Below are 13,693 nucleotides of genomic sequence, written 5' to 3' on the forward strand. Positions count from 1 at the left end.
AATAATCAATATTTGTAAAGTACTTTGCAAATTTTAAAGTGCTTTATATAAATGATGCTTCTTTATTATTATTGTTGTTGTTGTTGTTGCTATTGTTAAGATATTAAATGTTGGAAGAGATATAGAAAAGTATTTTTGGTGGGGCTGTGAATTAATATAAAACCATTCTAGAAAATAATTTGGAATTATACTAAGAAAGTGACTTATAGGTCTTTTCTTATTGACTTCGAGATCATACGTCTAGACATTTATCCCAAGGATGACAAAATTGAATGAAAAGTTTCATATATGCCAAAGTATTTAAAGCAGTAGCTTTTTTTTGTTGTTGGTATTGTTTTGGTGAGGGGGAGTTAGGTAGCACAGTGATAAGAGTTCTGGGCTAAAATCAGGAAGACTCATCTTCCTGTGTTCAAACCCAGCTTCAGATACTAGCTGTGTGACTCTGGAAAAGTCATTTAACTCTGTGTACCTCAGTGTGTAAAATGACCTGTAAAAGAAAATGGGAAACCATTCCAGTATCTTTCCAAGAAAACCCCAAATATGGTTACGATGAGTTAGACATAACTGAAAAACAACAGAATACATTTTTTTTGCGTGGTAGCAAAGAAATGGAAACAAATTAGATGTCCACCAATTTGGAGCACAGCCAAACAAACTTCAATATGTGAATGATGTAAGAAACTATTAAAATGATAAATACAGGAAAGCAAAGCATCACTTGCATGACTGAATGCAAAATAAAATAAAAAAATTAGGAAAATAACCTGTACTTTAAGAATATAAAAAATAAAAACAAATCAAATGAACCAAATGCTATGAAATTACAATAATCAATTTTTGCCCTCCAAAAGATGTATGTGAATACACCTCTTTGCTGTTTTTGTAAGGAAGGAATGAAGAGACCGTGGTATGGAACTACTAAAGGAAAGTAGGACTTAAATAATGTTAGATACTCGTACTGAACTACTTACTTTCCCCTAATGCATAATGTGAAAGCAGGTGATACAGAAACAAAAGAAATAAATTAAATTTTTAAAAGATTTCTATCTATATAACATGTAAGTACCTTATCTAAAACAGATGCAAAGTAAAACTCACAGATTTAACAATAGTAAAACTTCTATACAATAAAACTGAAAACTTATTTTTATAGAAATCATTTCCTGAAACCAGAATAACAGGGTAACTATTTTTCATGTTGTATTAAGAGGTGATTTGAGTGATCTTTTGCTTTTAAATAGAGTAAAAATTATGCTTTGGTAAATTCAATGGCATAAAGAAATAATGACAAAGTTTAACAAGTATGGAAATGTGAGTTATTTCTTTTGAGGTATATTTCTATCAGCCTTTATTTGTGCCCTGCAGATGGCAACATCATGAAATGAAAATAAGGAAAACTTTTAAGACATGATTTTAAAGCAAGAATGGCTTCTATTTTAGAATTTGCTCATTTGAACTGGCAATACATTTTGAAACACTTTGGGGTAAAAAATGTGCTGGAAGAAGATAAAGATTATTGGGGAAATAATTGTGTATTTCCCAAACCAAAAATAATCAGAAAGAGATGAGGGATGGCTTTTCTACTTTATTTTCTCAGCAAATTACTAGAGAAGTGTCTCAAACATATATTATTGTACATAAGAACATTGCCTTTGTTTTGAAGCTATGAATATTACGATCTATTCTGCTTAGGCTGTTGTTAGTTAATGGCATACTTTACATAAAAGCATAATATTTTGGGTTACTGAATTCTCTTGCTTTTTTCCTCGACTATAGCCTCTTGCAAAGATGACAAGAACCTAGTATTAATTAAAAAAAAAAAAAATAAAGATACCAGGTTTTTCCTGTATTATGTCAGTTATTCTGATTCATATAAACCAGATAGAAAACAATATAAATCACATCCAAACCCAAATTCCTATGTAATAATTTAAAACACTCACAGGGACAGAAAAGGTAAGAGTAAAAAATTTTAAACTACATATAATCAAAGTATTGTAGGCCCTACCCCTGATCTTCACTCCCCAAACAAAAGAAAAACCAAAAAAAAAAAAAAAAATATTCAGGGAAAAGACATCATATCTCTATATTATTTGTTATTAATGTAATTTAATTAATGAGTTCTAGTGGATTGTGTTAACCTAATTTGTTTGCCATAAATTAAATGATAAAATGTTAGAGTGGTTTGGCCTAATTAACCTAATATAGATATCAAGTTTAATAGATTTATGAAATAGAACAAATTATTATAAAAGCAGCATATAAATTATCAATGCAATGGAAATGTTAAAAGTGTCACAAAAGATTACAGGTAGCACAAACATCCACATTGGAAGACAAAAGCGAGTGAAAACTATTTAATAGTTTAAATAAAAAGCTTCTTTGTGTAAAATAAATTTAAAAATAACAAGGTCTAAGTAATTTATTTAAATTATTTGTACTTTACATATACAACTAGAAGGAAAGAAAAGGAAAAAAATTCAAAATTCATTTCATGAGGAAATAAAAAGGGCTATTATGCAAAAGGCTGATCCTAGACAGGAGGTTCCTACTTTGAAGAGAATGCTACAAAGGAACAAGGGTTTATTTAAATGTTTTAGCAGTTATGCTGTCTACAGTGAAATAGTGAAAATCTATGTAGACCAATACATTTTTCTCACGGAAGAAAAGTAGCTGATATTCAGATTTAAAGGCAAATAGACTAGTGTTTATGAAATATTAATAGGGTATTACTATCATAAGAAGTTGACTATCAAGAAATGATTCTCCAAAAATCTAACTGGCAAGTCAAAATTAATGGCATCCCAAACTGACAGCCTCCCAGTGACATTTTCCTAAATATGAATTCTGATTATCTAGCTCCTGGAAGTCCTCCTTCCTGACACTTCCTACATACCTGACTTTGATTAAGTCATTTAATCTTTTTAATCCTCAGGTTATTCACTTGTAAAATAAGAAAGTTGGACTAAGTAGCCTTCAAGGTCCCTCCCAGATTCAGATCCAGTGATTCTCAAAGCCATCACTACATAAGCTATGTTGCCATGACACAATGGGATTCAATTATTAGTGCATCAACATCTGCTATATATTTCAAACTTCTTAAATCACCTCTTGCCATTAAAAGTTTTAACTTTTTAGTAGTTTCCTGAAAGTCAGAAATTATGAACAGACTGCAGCTGTCTGCTATGCTGAGCCAAATGCTTTAAAAATGAGGCTCTGTGAATAATTATGTTGATTTTGACAAAGATGCAAATCATTTCTTGGCAAGGATCCATCCTTCTCATTACACTTCAGTTCTTCAAAGGGGTTTCTTCTTTCAAAAGGAAAGAAAGAAGGAAGACAAAACAAAAAACCCATCACAGAATAACTCAGAACATTTTACCCTTACTTCCATTACCACTACTACAGATAACATCACTTAAACATGTTAAGTAGCTACCACACCCCAAAAATGATGACAATAGCAGGTTAGAAAATTTCCAATGTTCAGGTCATAGAATTTCATACAATTGCCTTTTCTAACTTGAGTTTCAGTCTTAAAATCGGAAAGGACATTATATATCATCTAAGTCAGGTTTTACCCAATTAAGGAATATACTTTAGAGCATTCCTGACACATCATCATTCAGCATTTGCCTAAATACATTGAGAGATAAGATAACACACCACTTCAACTAAAGTTTATAAGTTCTAAGTGCTTTTTAAAAAAAAAAAATGAATTGCTTGCTGTACGTTTATCTTTTTAACTTACACAAAGGACATTTTTTCTATTCTCCTTTATATGTGAAAATATTCATATTTGTTATTAAGTTCATAATAGAGAAAAATTTTAAAATAAAATACTGAAGACATAAAGATTGACAATCCCTGAAGATAATGCAATAGATCACTAGTACTACACTCTTCATAACATATATATTAGTATATAACACTTTAAACTTTACAAGGAGTTTTACATGTGTCTTATTTGATCATCACAATAACCCTGTAACATTGGTGTTATTATTGTCTCTTCTCTATAAATGAGAAAGCTGAGGGTGAATAGTTCAATGATTTTCCTATGGTCATATAGCTAGTAACTGAGACAGGATTTGAACTCAGTGTTTCCAATTTACAAAGTCCAACACTATGACATAAAACTGGATTAAAACAACAAAATAAATGAATTTTTGTACATCAGAAAATCATTTTTCAACTTGAAACAGGTATATTCTATTTTTTGAAAAATTATACATCAACTCATTCCTTTGTTTAAATTGTGTTAAGTTTCTTTAAAAAAAAAAAAAAACTGCCTCAAAAGAAGCTAACAGTCATCCTTTTCCACTCTTAAAAAAAAAACCTTGAGTAATTACAACTCCAAATCTGAAAATAATCATACAGATATAGCTAACTTTCCAAGCAACTGAAAGACCTGAAATTTTATTAACAGGGTACGTACTAAAAACTTGGTTAGTACAAAAGCACCATTAAAATTCAAAGTTCAATCCTAAAAGGTAAAACTAAACATGTAAACCAGATGGAAAACATGTATTTAGGGTCAGACTTCTTAGTCAACAGATGTCTCTATTGCTCTCTAGAAATAAATCTGAAAATTCAAATTCCTCTTATGTGATCATAAATATTAAAACATACAATAGAAAGTAGGTAAAAGAGGAAGCTCTGCATACCCTGAATATTTTTGAGCATAAGCTTCACTAATGAAATAATTCCAAACAGATGCAGTAGATTCCAGAATTTTTCTTGGCATTTTTCTAGGAATTACCTAGTTTGAATCCCAACAATTATTCAGTTATGAAGTGTTCAACTGCTAAAATAAATAGCCTAAAAATTTTATTTATTTATAAAAAAAACTAAAACATTAATTTCACAGTGGATCTTGTTTTAGTATCCTGGGCTAAACCCTTCCTCTAGGTCCATTATTTATTATTCACATCCTATTTTATATATAAGGAACCTAAGCCTCCAAAAAGCTAAATGATTGTCCTAAACAACAGGATCAGAGAATCTAGAAACTAAAAAGACTGTTCAGTCCAACGTCCTCATTGTACACATTAGGAAACTAAGACTCAGATCAGTTACAGGATTGGTATAAGTTGACTTAAATTTTAACTCAAAGTCTTCTGCCATCATTATCCCATTGTTATAACTGACAAAATTTCCTTAATATGTATATTCATAGTCATCCATCCATATATCAGGACAGTAATTTGAATAAGTTCTATGGCAAAAATATGGCACAGCAAACTAACTCAAAAACTAAAAGTAACAATGTACAGGAGGTAAAAAAAATTCTTTTTAGAAAAAAAAAATTTCCCCCAACACCCCCACCTCCAGAAAAGCAGACATCCTAGGATATATAACATAAATGAACCTCCCACCAGAGATCTTGGAAATCTTGATTTTTTTTTCCTGCAGGATTTATTACTTTCCACTGAGCGTCCATTCATGCAGTTTTCTTCTTGTTTCTATTCATAGCACCAGATCCTTACTAGCATGCACAACCTCAAAAGAAAAGAAAGACTAAATACAAACTGTGTAAAAGAAATAAAATAAAGCAAGACACAAAACACACAATAACAAGAAGAGAATCCTGGGACTAAAATTTTATGACTAATATATTATCACTAGCTCTTTCTAGACTCACCTTATATGCAACACTATTAGATGAGTCCACAATGATGAACAGGGGTTTTCTGGTGAAAGGATAAAGATCTCCAGGATGAAGGCTAAGAAGAGAAACACAGAGCTCCATAAGACCAATCATCCAAATCAAATATTATAGATCTTATAGATAAGGGGCCTCTTTTTCCCACACCCACATAACTCTTGATACACACACACACACACACACATATATACACACATATAAAACAACATTATAGATAATGCAATAATTTTTTAAATGTTTTTCAGTTTTTATTTTAGATATTTTCACTTTCACTTTTTTTCTCTCCCCAATTCTCTCCTCTGCCCTTTAAGAAAGAAATAGGATACCCAATATACATACACAATTATGAAAAACATTTTTGCATCAGCCACATTCTGGGAAGAGAGGAGGGAAGAAAGCAATAAAGATAAATGGAAAATATGTTTGAATCTGCATTGTAGCCCTTCAATTCTCTCTCTATCTGGAGGTGGATAGTAATTTATATCACAAGTCCTTTGAAGTTGTGGTTGATCACTGTATTAATCAGAGTTACACAGTTTTTTACAATTCATTTTCCTAATACTACAGTTACTTTCTAGACTTTTCTCTTGGTTCTGGCTCACTTCACTTTGCATCATAGTATAACTTGTTCATTGTTTCACCATTGATGAGCATCCCCTAAGTTTCTGGGTTTTTGTTTTTTTTTTGCTACCACAAAAAGTACTAGTATACATATTTTTGGTAATATACAGATCCTTTTCCTTTTTCTTTGCTCTTTTTAAAACACAGGCTTAATAAAGTTTTTACTTTAAGAAAGAATATGCAATTTTATCACCCTTTCTGCAGAGTTACAAATGTATTCTTTAGAATAGCTGGACTAGTTCACAGTTCCACTAACAGTGCTCTTCAGCATTTGTCATTTCCCTTTTACATCATGTTAATCAATCTTGTAGGTGTCAGGTGATACTGTTATGCCACAGTTCTCTTTTATTGTCCTGACTCAGTTTCCCTAATTATCCTGACCCAATCCTGACTCAGTTTCTCTAATTGTTCTGCTTCAGTTTATAATTATCAGCTCAAAGCTCAGTCCTGCAAAACCTCCCTTCTTCTTTATTAGAATATTTTATAAGGATAAAAGATCTTATATTTTAGAATATCAGAATGCCTCTCCCCATCCCAAGCTATCGGAATGTCAGATATCATCTTATCAAGATGCCTCTCCCCATGGCTGGGGTTCCTCCCGCCATTAGGTCATCTGTCTCCAGAGTCTCCCATCCTATCAGAGTCACGTTCCTGCTCTCAGCACCCTGACTCTGCCCCTGCCTTGCTCTACCCCCTGAGTCTGAGCCATGTGTATATATATCATTGAGAACTCATATTGTTTGCTGGATTCTTGGAGAAGCCCTGGGACCAAACCATGGATCCATTTGGTCCCAGTAAATCTTTCCCATTTAATAAATTATTAAATACTCTCTAATCTCTAAGTTGACTCAGTTTCTTTGGCAATACAATAACTCAGAATTATTTTAACTTGAATTTCTGTAACTGTTATTATTTAAAGGATTTTTTCATATGATTATTAAAAGTTTTGCTCTTTTACTCTTGTCTGTTCTTATCCTTTAACAATTTATTAACTTTGGAATGGCTCCTATTTTTATAAATTTGTCTCAATTCTCTATATACTCAAGAAATAAGACATTTATCAAAGAATGCTACAATTTTTTCCTTCAGTTTTCTAATTTTTTTGTGTGGAGGATATTTTCTTTTTTTGTAGCCTTTTTTCAAAATATTTACAAAGATAATTTTCAACATTCACCCTGCAAAACCTTGTGTTACAAGTTTTTCTCCCTCTTTTCTACCACTTCTCCCCTAGACAGTGAGTAATCCAATATATATTAAACATGTACAATTCTTCTATATGTATATATATTTCTACATTTATCAGACTGCCCAAGAAAAATCAGATGAAAAAGAGGAAAAAAAGAGAAAGAAAACAAAAGGCAAGCCAATTACAAAAATGGTGAAAAAAAAAAAAAACATGCTGTAATCTACATTCAGTCCCTAGAACTTTTTTGGATGCCAATGGCTCTCTCCATCATAAATCTATTGGAATTTGCCTGAATCACTTCAATGTTGAAAAGTGCCACATCCATCAGAATTGATCATTGTATAATATTGATGTTGCCATATAAAAGGATCTCCTGGTTCTACTCACTTCACTTAGCATCAGTTCATGTAAATCTTTTCAAGCCTCTCTGAAATCATCCTGCTGATCATTTCTTATAGAACAATAATATTCCATAACATTCATATACCACAATTTATTCGGCCATTCTCCAACTAATAGGCATCCACACAACTTCTAGTTTCTTGCTACTTCAAAAAGAGCTGCCACAAACATTTTTGTAAATGTGGGCCCTTTCCCCTTTTTTATGATCTCTTTGGGTACAAGCCCAATAGAGGCATTGCTGGATCAAAGGGTATGCACAGTTTGACAACTTTTTGAGTATAGTTCCAAATTGCTCTCCAGAATGGTTAGATCAGTTCACAAGTCCACCAACAATGTATTTACTATCCAAGTTTTCCCCAAATCCCCTCCAACATTTATCATTATCTTTCACTGTCATCTTAGCCAATCTGAGAGTTGCATAGTGATTTAGAGCATTATTTCATGACAGAAATAGTTTTAATTTCTTCGTCTGAAAATTGTTCATATCCTTTGATTATCAGTAGGCAAATGGCTTGTATTCTTATAAATTTGAGTCAATTCTCTATATATTTTAGAAAGGAGGCCTTTATCAGAACTCTTTTCCCCCAGTTTTCTGCTTCCCTTTTAATCTTGTCTGCATTGATTTGGTTTGTATAAAACTTTTTAAATTGAATATAATCAAAATTATTAATTTTGCATTTAATACTGTACTCTAATTCTTTGATCATACAATGTCCTACTTTTCTTCTAATTTTGGCTATGTTTTGTGCAAAAACTTTTTAATTTTTTGTAATCAAAATAATCGATTTTTAACTTTTGTGAACTTCTTACCTTATTTGATCATGGATTCCCCATTCACAGAATTGAAAAGTTAATTTGTTCCATGCTCTGCTAACCTTTTTATGATATCACTATCAAAATCATGTATCATGGTGTGAAATGTTGGTTTATACTGCAAGACTACTTTCCAGTTTTCCCAGTTGTTTTTGTCAAATGTCAAATTTTCATTCTAATATATGGAATCTTTAAAGCTAAAAATCTATACATATTTTCAAGTTGCTAGATAATATAAATAAGGATTTCCATTTTTCTCTTTTTGAATAATAGTAATTCTAAATTAATAGAATATTATTATTGGAAATGGTTTTAGAGATTATCTGATTCACCTTTTTCATTGTTTAAATGAGGAAACTAAAGTGACACTATGATTTGTCTCAAAACAGAATGCTAAATTCATTCACTTAAAACACTGTTTTAGTTCTAATTAATTAGTAATGAACAGAGCTAGCAATACCCAGTGAAAGAACACTGGGAAATGAATGTGGACTACACTATTTACACTATTACACTATTTCTGTTACTGTTTGCTTGCATTTTTGTTTTTCTTCCCGGGTTATTTTTACCTTCTTTCTAAATCCGATTTTTCTTGTGTAGCAAGACAACTGTATAAATATGTATACATATATTATATTTAACATATACTTAAACATATTTAACATGTATTGGACTATCTGCTATCTAGGGAAGGGAGTGGAAGAAAGGAGGGGAAAAGTTGGAACAGAAGTTTTTGCAAGGGTCAGTGTTGAAAAATTACCCATGCATATGTTTTGTCAATAAAAAGCTATAAAAATAAAAAAAAATGAACTGGGGGGAAAAAAACCAAACACTTTTTAGGAGTTAGGAGACAGAATTAAGATCGAATTCTTACCCTTTCCTAGCCTTCAATCTCTCAAGATGGGATATTATACACATACTAGTATGCAATAAGGATATTGAATAACTAGATTTCAGAGCATAATATAAGAGCACAAGAGGTAGAAGGTGTTATGAAAGGTCTGAGGAATAAAAGTGATTCCTGACTAAAGGGATCAAGGTAAAAAGTGCTAAAAGAAGACTCAAAATTTCCTAATTATAAGTCCATGTCTTTTTCATTAAACCATGTCTCTTCTATCCCTTGAACAAAGTTTGGCTTTTGGATGAGAGAATTTCTCTTCCTATGCCAATACCATTAAAGTCCCATCTTGTTAGCTGTCAAATATAGGTATGCCCTTTTACTATTCAATATCATCCCATTAGAGACAAAGGACAAGAACAAACATTGTTGTGAAGGGAGATCTACTTACAATTCTAGTTATATCAATTACCAAAGCTCTCAGTTTCAGATAGGTTTGAGCAAAAGAATTTTTTTCTTCCTTGAATAATCAATGGGTTCTGTCATTCACTGATTAAGTGATCTTAGGGAAATCACTGTCTTTTTGAGCCTCAGTTTTCTCTTCATTGCTCTAAAAAGTAACATTACAGCTCTAGTATTCTATGTTCTAATTCCTATCATTCTATGTTCTTAGGTTTTTATGTCCAGCTAACTTATTTCTAGATTAATTTTGTTTTTTAATGAATACTTACTATGCTCTGTTGCATCTCTGTGTTACTAGAAATCTTCTACTTCAACAAGAAGTATAAGACAGGACTGACATTCTGGGCCTCAGATACAGCTAGGCAATCCTCTGTTAAGTGTTTAGTAGTATAGTGTCCTGTACAAGTGCTATAAATGCTTGTTTTCTTCCTTTCCTCTCCCCCCCCCCCCCCCCCCCCAAAGAATAGCTGGAAGCTAGATCAGCTCTCTTACCAATGCATTTCTTTATGAGTTTGATTTCGTTTATGGATGGCATCTCCATTTATGATATCTCGATTACTATTAGTGAGAACTCCTCCAAAATCATATGGACCTATAAAAAGAAAGGGAAGGAAACGTGACATTAATTGGAATATTACTGTTTCTTAGGTTCAAACAAAATAGTAACAAATGAATATATATATTCTCTCTCAGGAGAGAAAAAGAAGTACACATTTTCTAATACATAACATAATATGATAACTAAATAATTCCATGTAGTGTGTATCTCAACATTATAAAGGTTTTTTGCATTATTTTTTTCTAAAATAGGGCATAATGAGAAACAAAAAAAACTTAGTATATGACATTACTGGGAATAAAAACAGTGATGCAGAACTTGAGTCATTATAATTAAAATTCCAAGAGAAAAAAAAATCCTAACATTTCATATGAAAATTAAAACCAATATATATTAAATTTTATGTAAAATAACTGAAGAATTGAAATTTTCCTGTATCTCTTATAAAAAGCCATGGAAAATTTTACCTATTTTTAGGTTTACTCTAAGAATAAATATTGCCAAAGTATTTTAGAAGTTTGGGAAGTCTCATAATGATACATATTTCAATATAAAGAAAACAGCAACAAATTCTAGTACTATGTCAAGTGTCTTGTTAAGTTAAGCATGACATGGTACACAGAGAGCGACTTGCAAAGCAAGAAGAAGCCATATTCAAGTCCTATGTGTATAACCTTGAGAAAATCATTTAACCTGTCAAGATTGTAGACCAGTACTGTCAAAGTCAAATTCTGCAGGCCATATAATGACTTACAAAACCACAAAATAACATCATCTGTGTTGTACTGTATTTTTATTTATTTTGCTACCCATTTTCCAATTACATTTTAATTTGATTTGGGCCTTACAAGCTGTGAGTTTGAGATTTCTGTTGTAGGAAATTCTCTATCACTCTATGTTGCAGACTTACATTTGTAAAGGAAATTTCTTCACCCGGAAGTTATCAATGAAATCTATTGGTACTTTAACATTTTGAAGTATTATTTTTCAAACAAACTATGCTACCACAAGACAATGTGGCTTATGAGAAAATGTGCTATTCAAACTGCCTCTGATACTTTCAAGCCATGTGACTTAGGGCACATCACTTCCCCATTTTAGGCCTCAATTTTCTCATTTAAAAATGGCGATGATCATATTTTCATGCTCTATTTTACAGGGTTGTTTTTTTAAAAATGCTTTATAAATCATCATTATTTTTGTTATTCTCTATATTCTAATAAGTCTGTATGATCAGAGGAAATCTTTTAACACATTGAAGGACTAGAGGAAATAGATGAGTAAAAATTAAAGGAAAAAATTAAGCTAGATCTGCATCAGTACAGGAAGTAACCCAACACAAAAAAAACAAGGTTCCACAAAAGAACCTGTAAATCCAACACTAGGTAGTTTTAATGTAATAAAGCATACTTCGGAAGTTACCTTCCAGAATGATTTAGCTATTGTGAAGCATGACTGAAAATATGGTTGTTTCATTATAAAAAGAGAAAAAATAAGCAAATTATAAAGGTTAAATATTCTAAGAATTAACGTTTTACAAATCACACACTAGCCAAAGTATAGAGTCCAGAGGCTTATCCAGAGGCTTTCAAAAGTAAAAATAAGCAGAATTTACTTCTTCAATGAAAGATTCACTTCAAACTTCCAGTTTTAAGACTAAAGAGGCAAATAGGGAGGAACCCAAAGTCAAATTGGCTAGGCTAGATAGGAAACAAACCAGCATACAATGATGCAAAATAGGACATGCAATATCATATTGTATTTTTCTTCCCCTCTGCTGCCCCCAAACCTCCCCCAAATCACTGCAACAAAAAACTAGAGAGATTTTTTTTTCTTTTAAATATTTTAAGAGGGACTATGAGTCATGCAAGGAAGAAGAACAGAGCATGCTTCATTATAAAGGAATGCAAGTTTCAAAAAAGAAATGAGTTTTAAAAAAGAGGAAGGAAATGAAATAGAATTTCTTTACAGCAAAGAAACCATTTTAATTACTTAAATCAACTTATTTAAATATTCTGACCATTCTACTTGTGTCAGAGAGTTTTCAGTTTTATCACCAGCACCCTAATATGCAACTTGGTTTAAAAAAAAGAGAGAGAGAGAAATGTAAAGAAGGACAGAATCAACAAAATCATGACAAGGGCTTGAACTTTCACAGTAATAAAAGTATAATGATTTCCACAAAGATTCTCAGTCACACTGCAGCCACAGACCCAACCATTTAATCTACTAGAAGCTCAGGGAACATGATTATGAAGGAGAGAATCATGTTAGGAAGTCCAGATCAACAAGTTAAATGAGCTTTTGAGGATCTTCAACAGTATTCAGAGGGCTTTAGGCAAAAGCTGAAGTATTCTCTTAATGTGTAATCAATAGGCTCATAAAAACAGAATTTAAGGCTAGACTACACTTTAGAGATAACAATCTTATCCAAGTTCATTTTATAGAAGGAACCTGAGGCCCAGGAAGGTAAAGAAACTAGATGGTCACAGCTAGAAAGAATAGAGCATGAATTCAAATCTATAGGTCTTTGGACTCAAATCTAGAACTCTTTTATGTGATTAATAGGTGTATACTACTTAAGGAAAGAAAATTAGCTGGGGATCTACAGGAGCATTACATTCAAAAGAAAATGGAATTGTAAATTGGCCTCTTGAGAAAGGAGCTTTGAGACAGTCAGGAGGCCACAGGCCATCATCTTGCAGAATATAAAGAGAATTCAAGCCCTGCTCATGACAGGGAGCATTCCTTTATTATACCTTCACTATCAGAACGACCTGTGGGAAAAACTCCAGTGGCTGACAGGTAAATCAGGAGCACACTGTTGGCTGGCAGCTCCTGGAATTTAAGACACATATATAAAACAATAAACAAGGAGAAATGCACTTAAAAAAAAAAAACAAATTGTGATTTATTAAAGAGCAATAAATTCCCCTAACACAATGTGGTGATAACCAGAGCAGAAATTTTAGTTTTGTTGGCTTAATCACAGAATACTAGATGTACAAGAGATTTAGCAACCATTTAGTCCAACCCCCTCATTTTACAAATAAGAAAACTGAGGGTTAGAACACCAATTAAATCACACAACTACTAAACAGCAGAGCTAGATTCACACACACATCTTTTAGCTCAGGTCTAATG

At 32.0% G+C, this 13,693-nt stretch overlaps 1 protein-coding gene across 2 annotated transcripts in view; it reads right to left on the bottom strand.

Annotated features, from left to right (window-relative positions):
- SCAI (suppressor of cancer cell invasion) overlaps positions 1 to 13,693 on the bottom strand; it is a 197,040-nt gene that overhangs the window by 41,279 nt on the left and 142,068 nt on the right. For both annotated transcript variants that reach the window (XM_031954294.1, XM_031954293.1), the window contains 3 exons: positions 13,309 to 13,387; positions 10,483 to 10,582; positions 5,645 to 5,726 (listed from right to left, as the gene is read on the bottom strand). In XM_031954294.1, coding sequence (XP_031810154.1) covers positions 5,645 to 5,726; positions 10,483 to 10,582; positions 13,309 to 13,387 — 261 coding nt within the window. The remainder of the gene's footprint in view (positions 1 to 5,644; positions 5,727 to 10,482; positions 10,583 to 13,308; positions 13,388 to 13,693) is intronic.

The sequence above is a fragment of the Sarcophilus harrisii genome, chromosome 2 (assembly GCF_902635505.1).
Source record: "Sarcophilus harrisii chromosome 2, mSarHar1.11, whole genome shotgun sequence".
NCBI classification, from domain to species: Eukaryota; Metazoa; Chordata; class Mammalia; order Dasyuromorphia; family Dasyuridae; genus Sarcophilus; species Sarcophilus harrisii.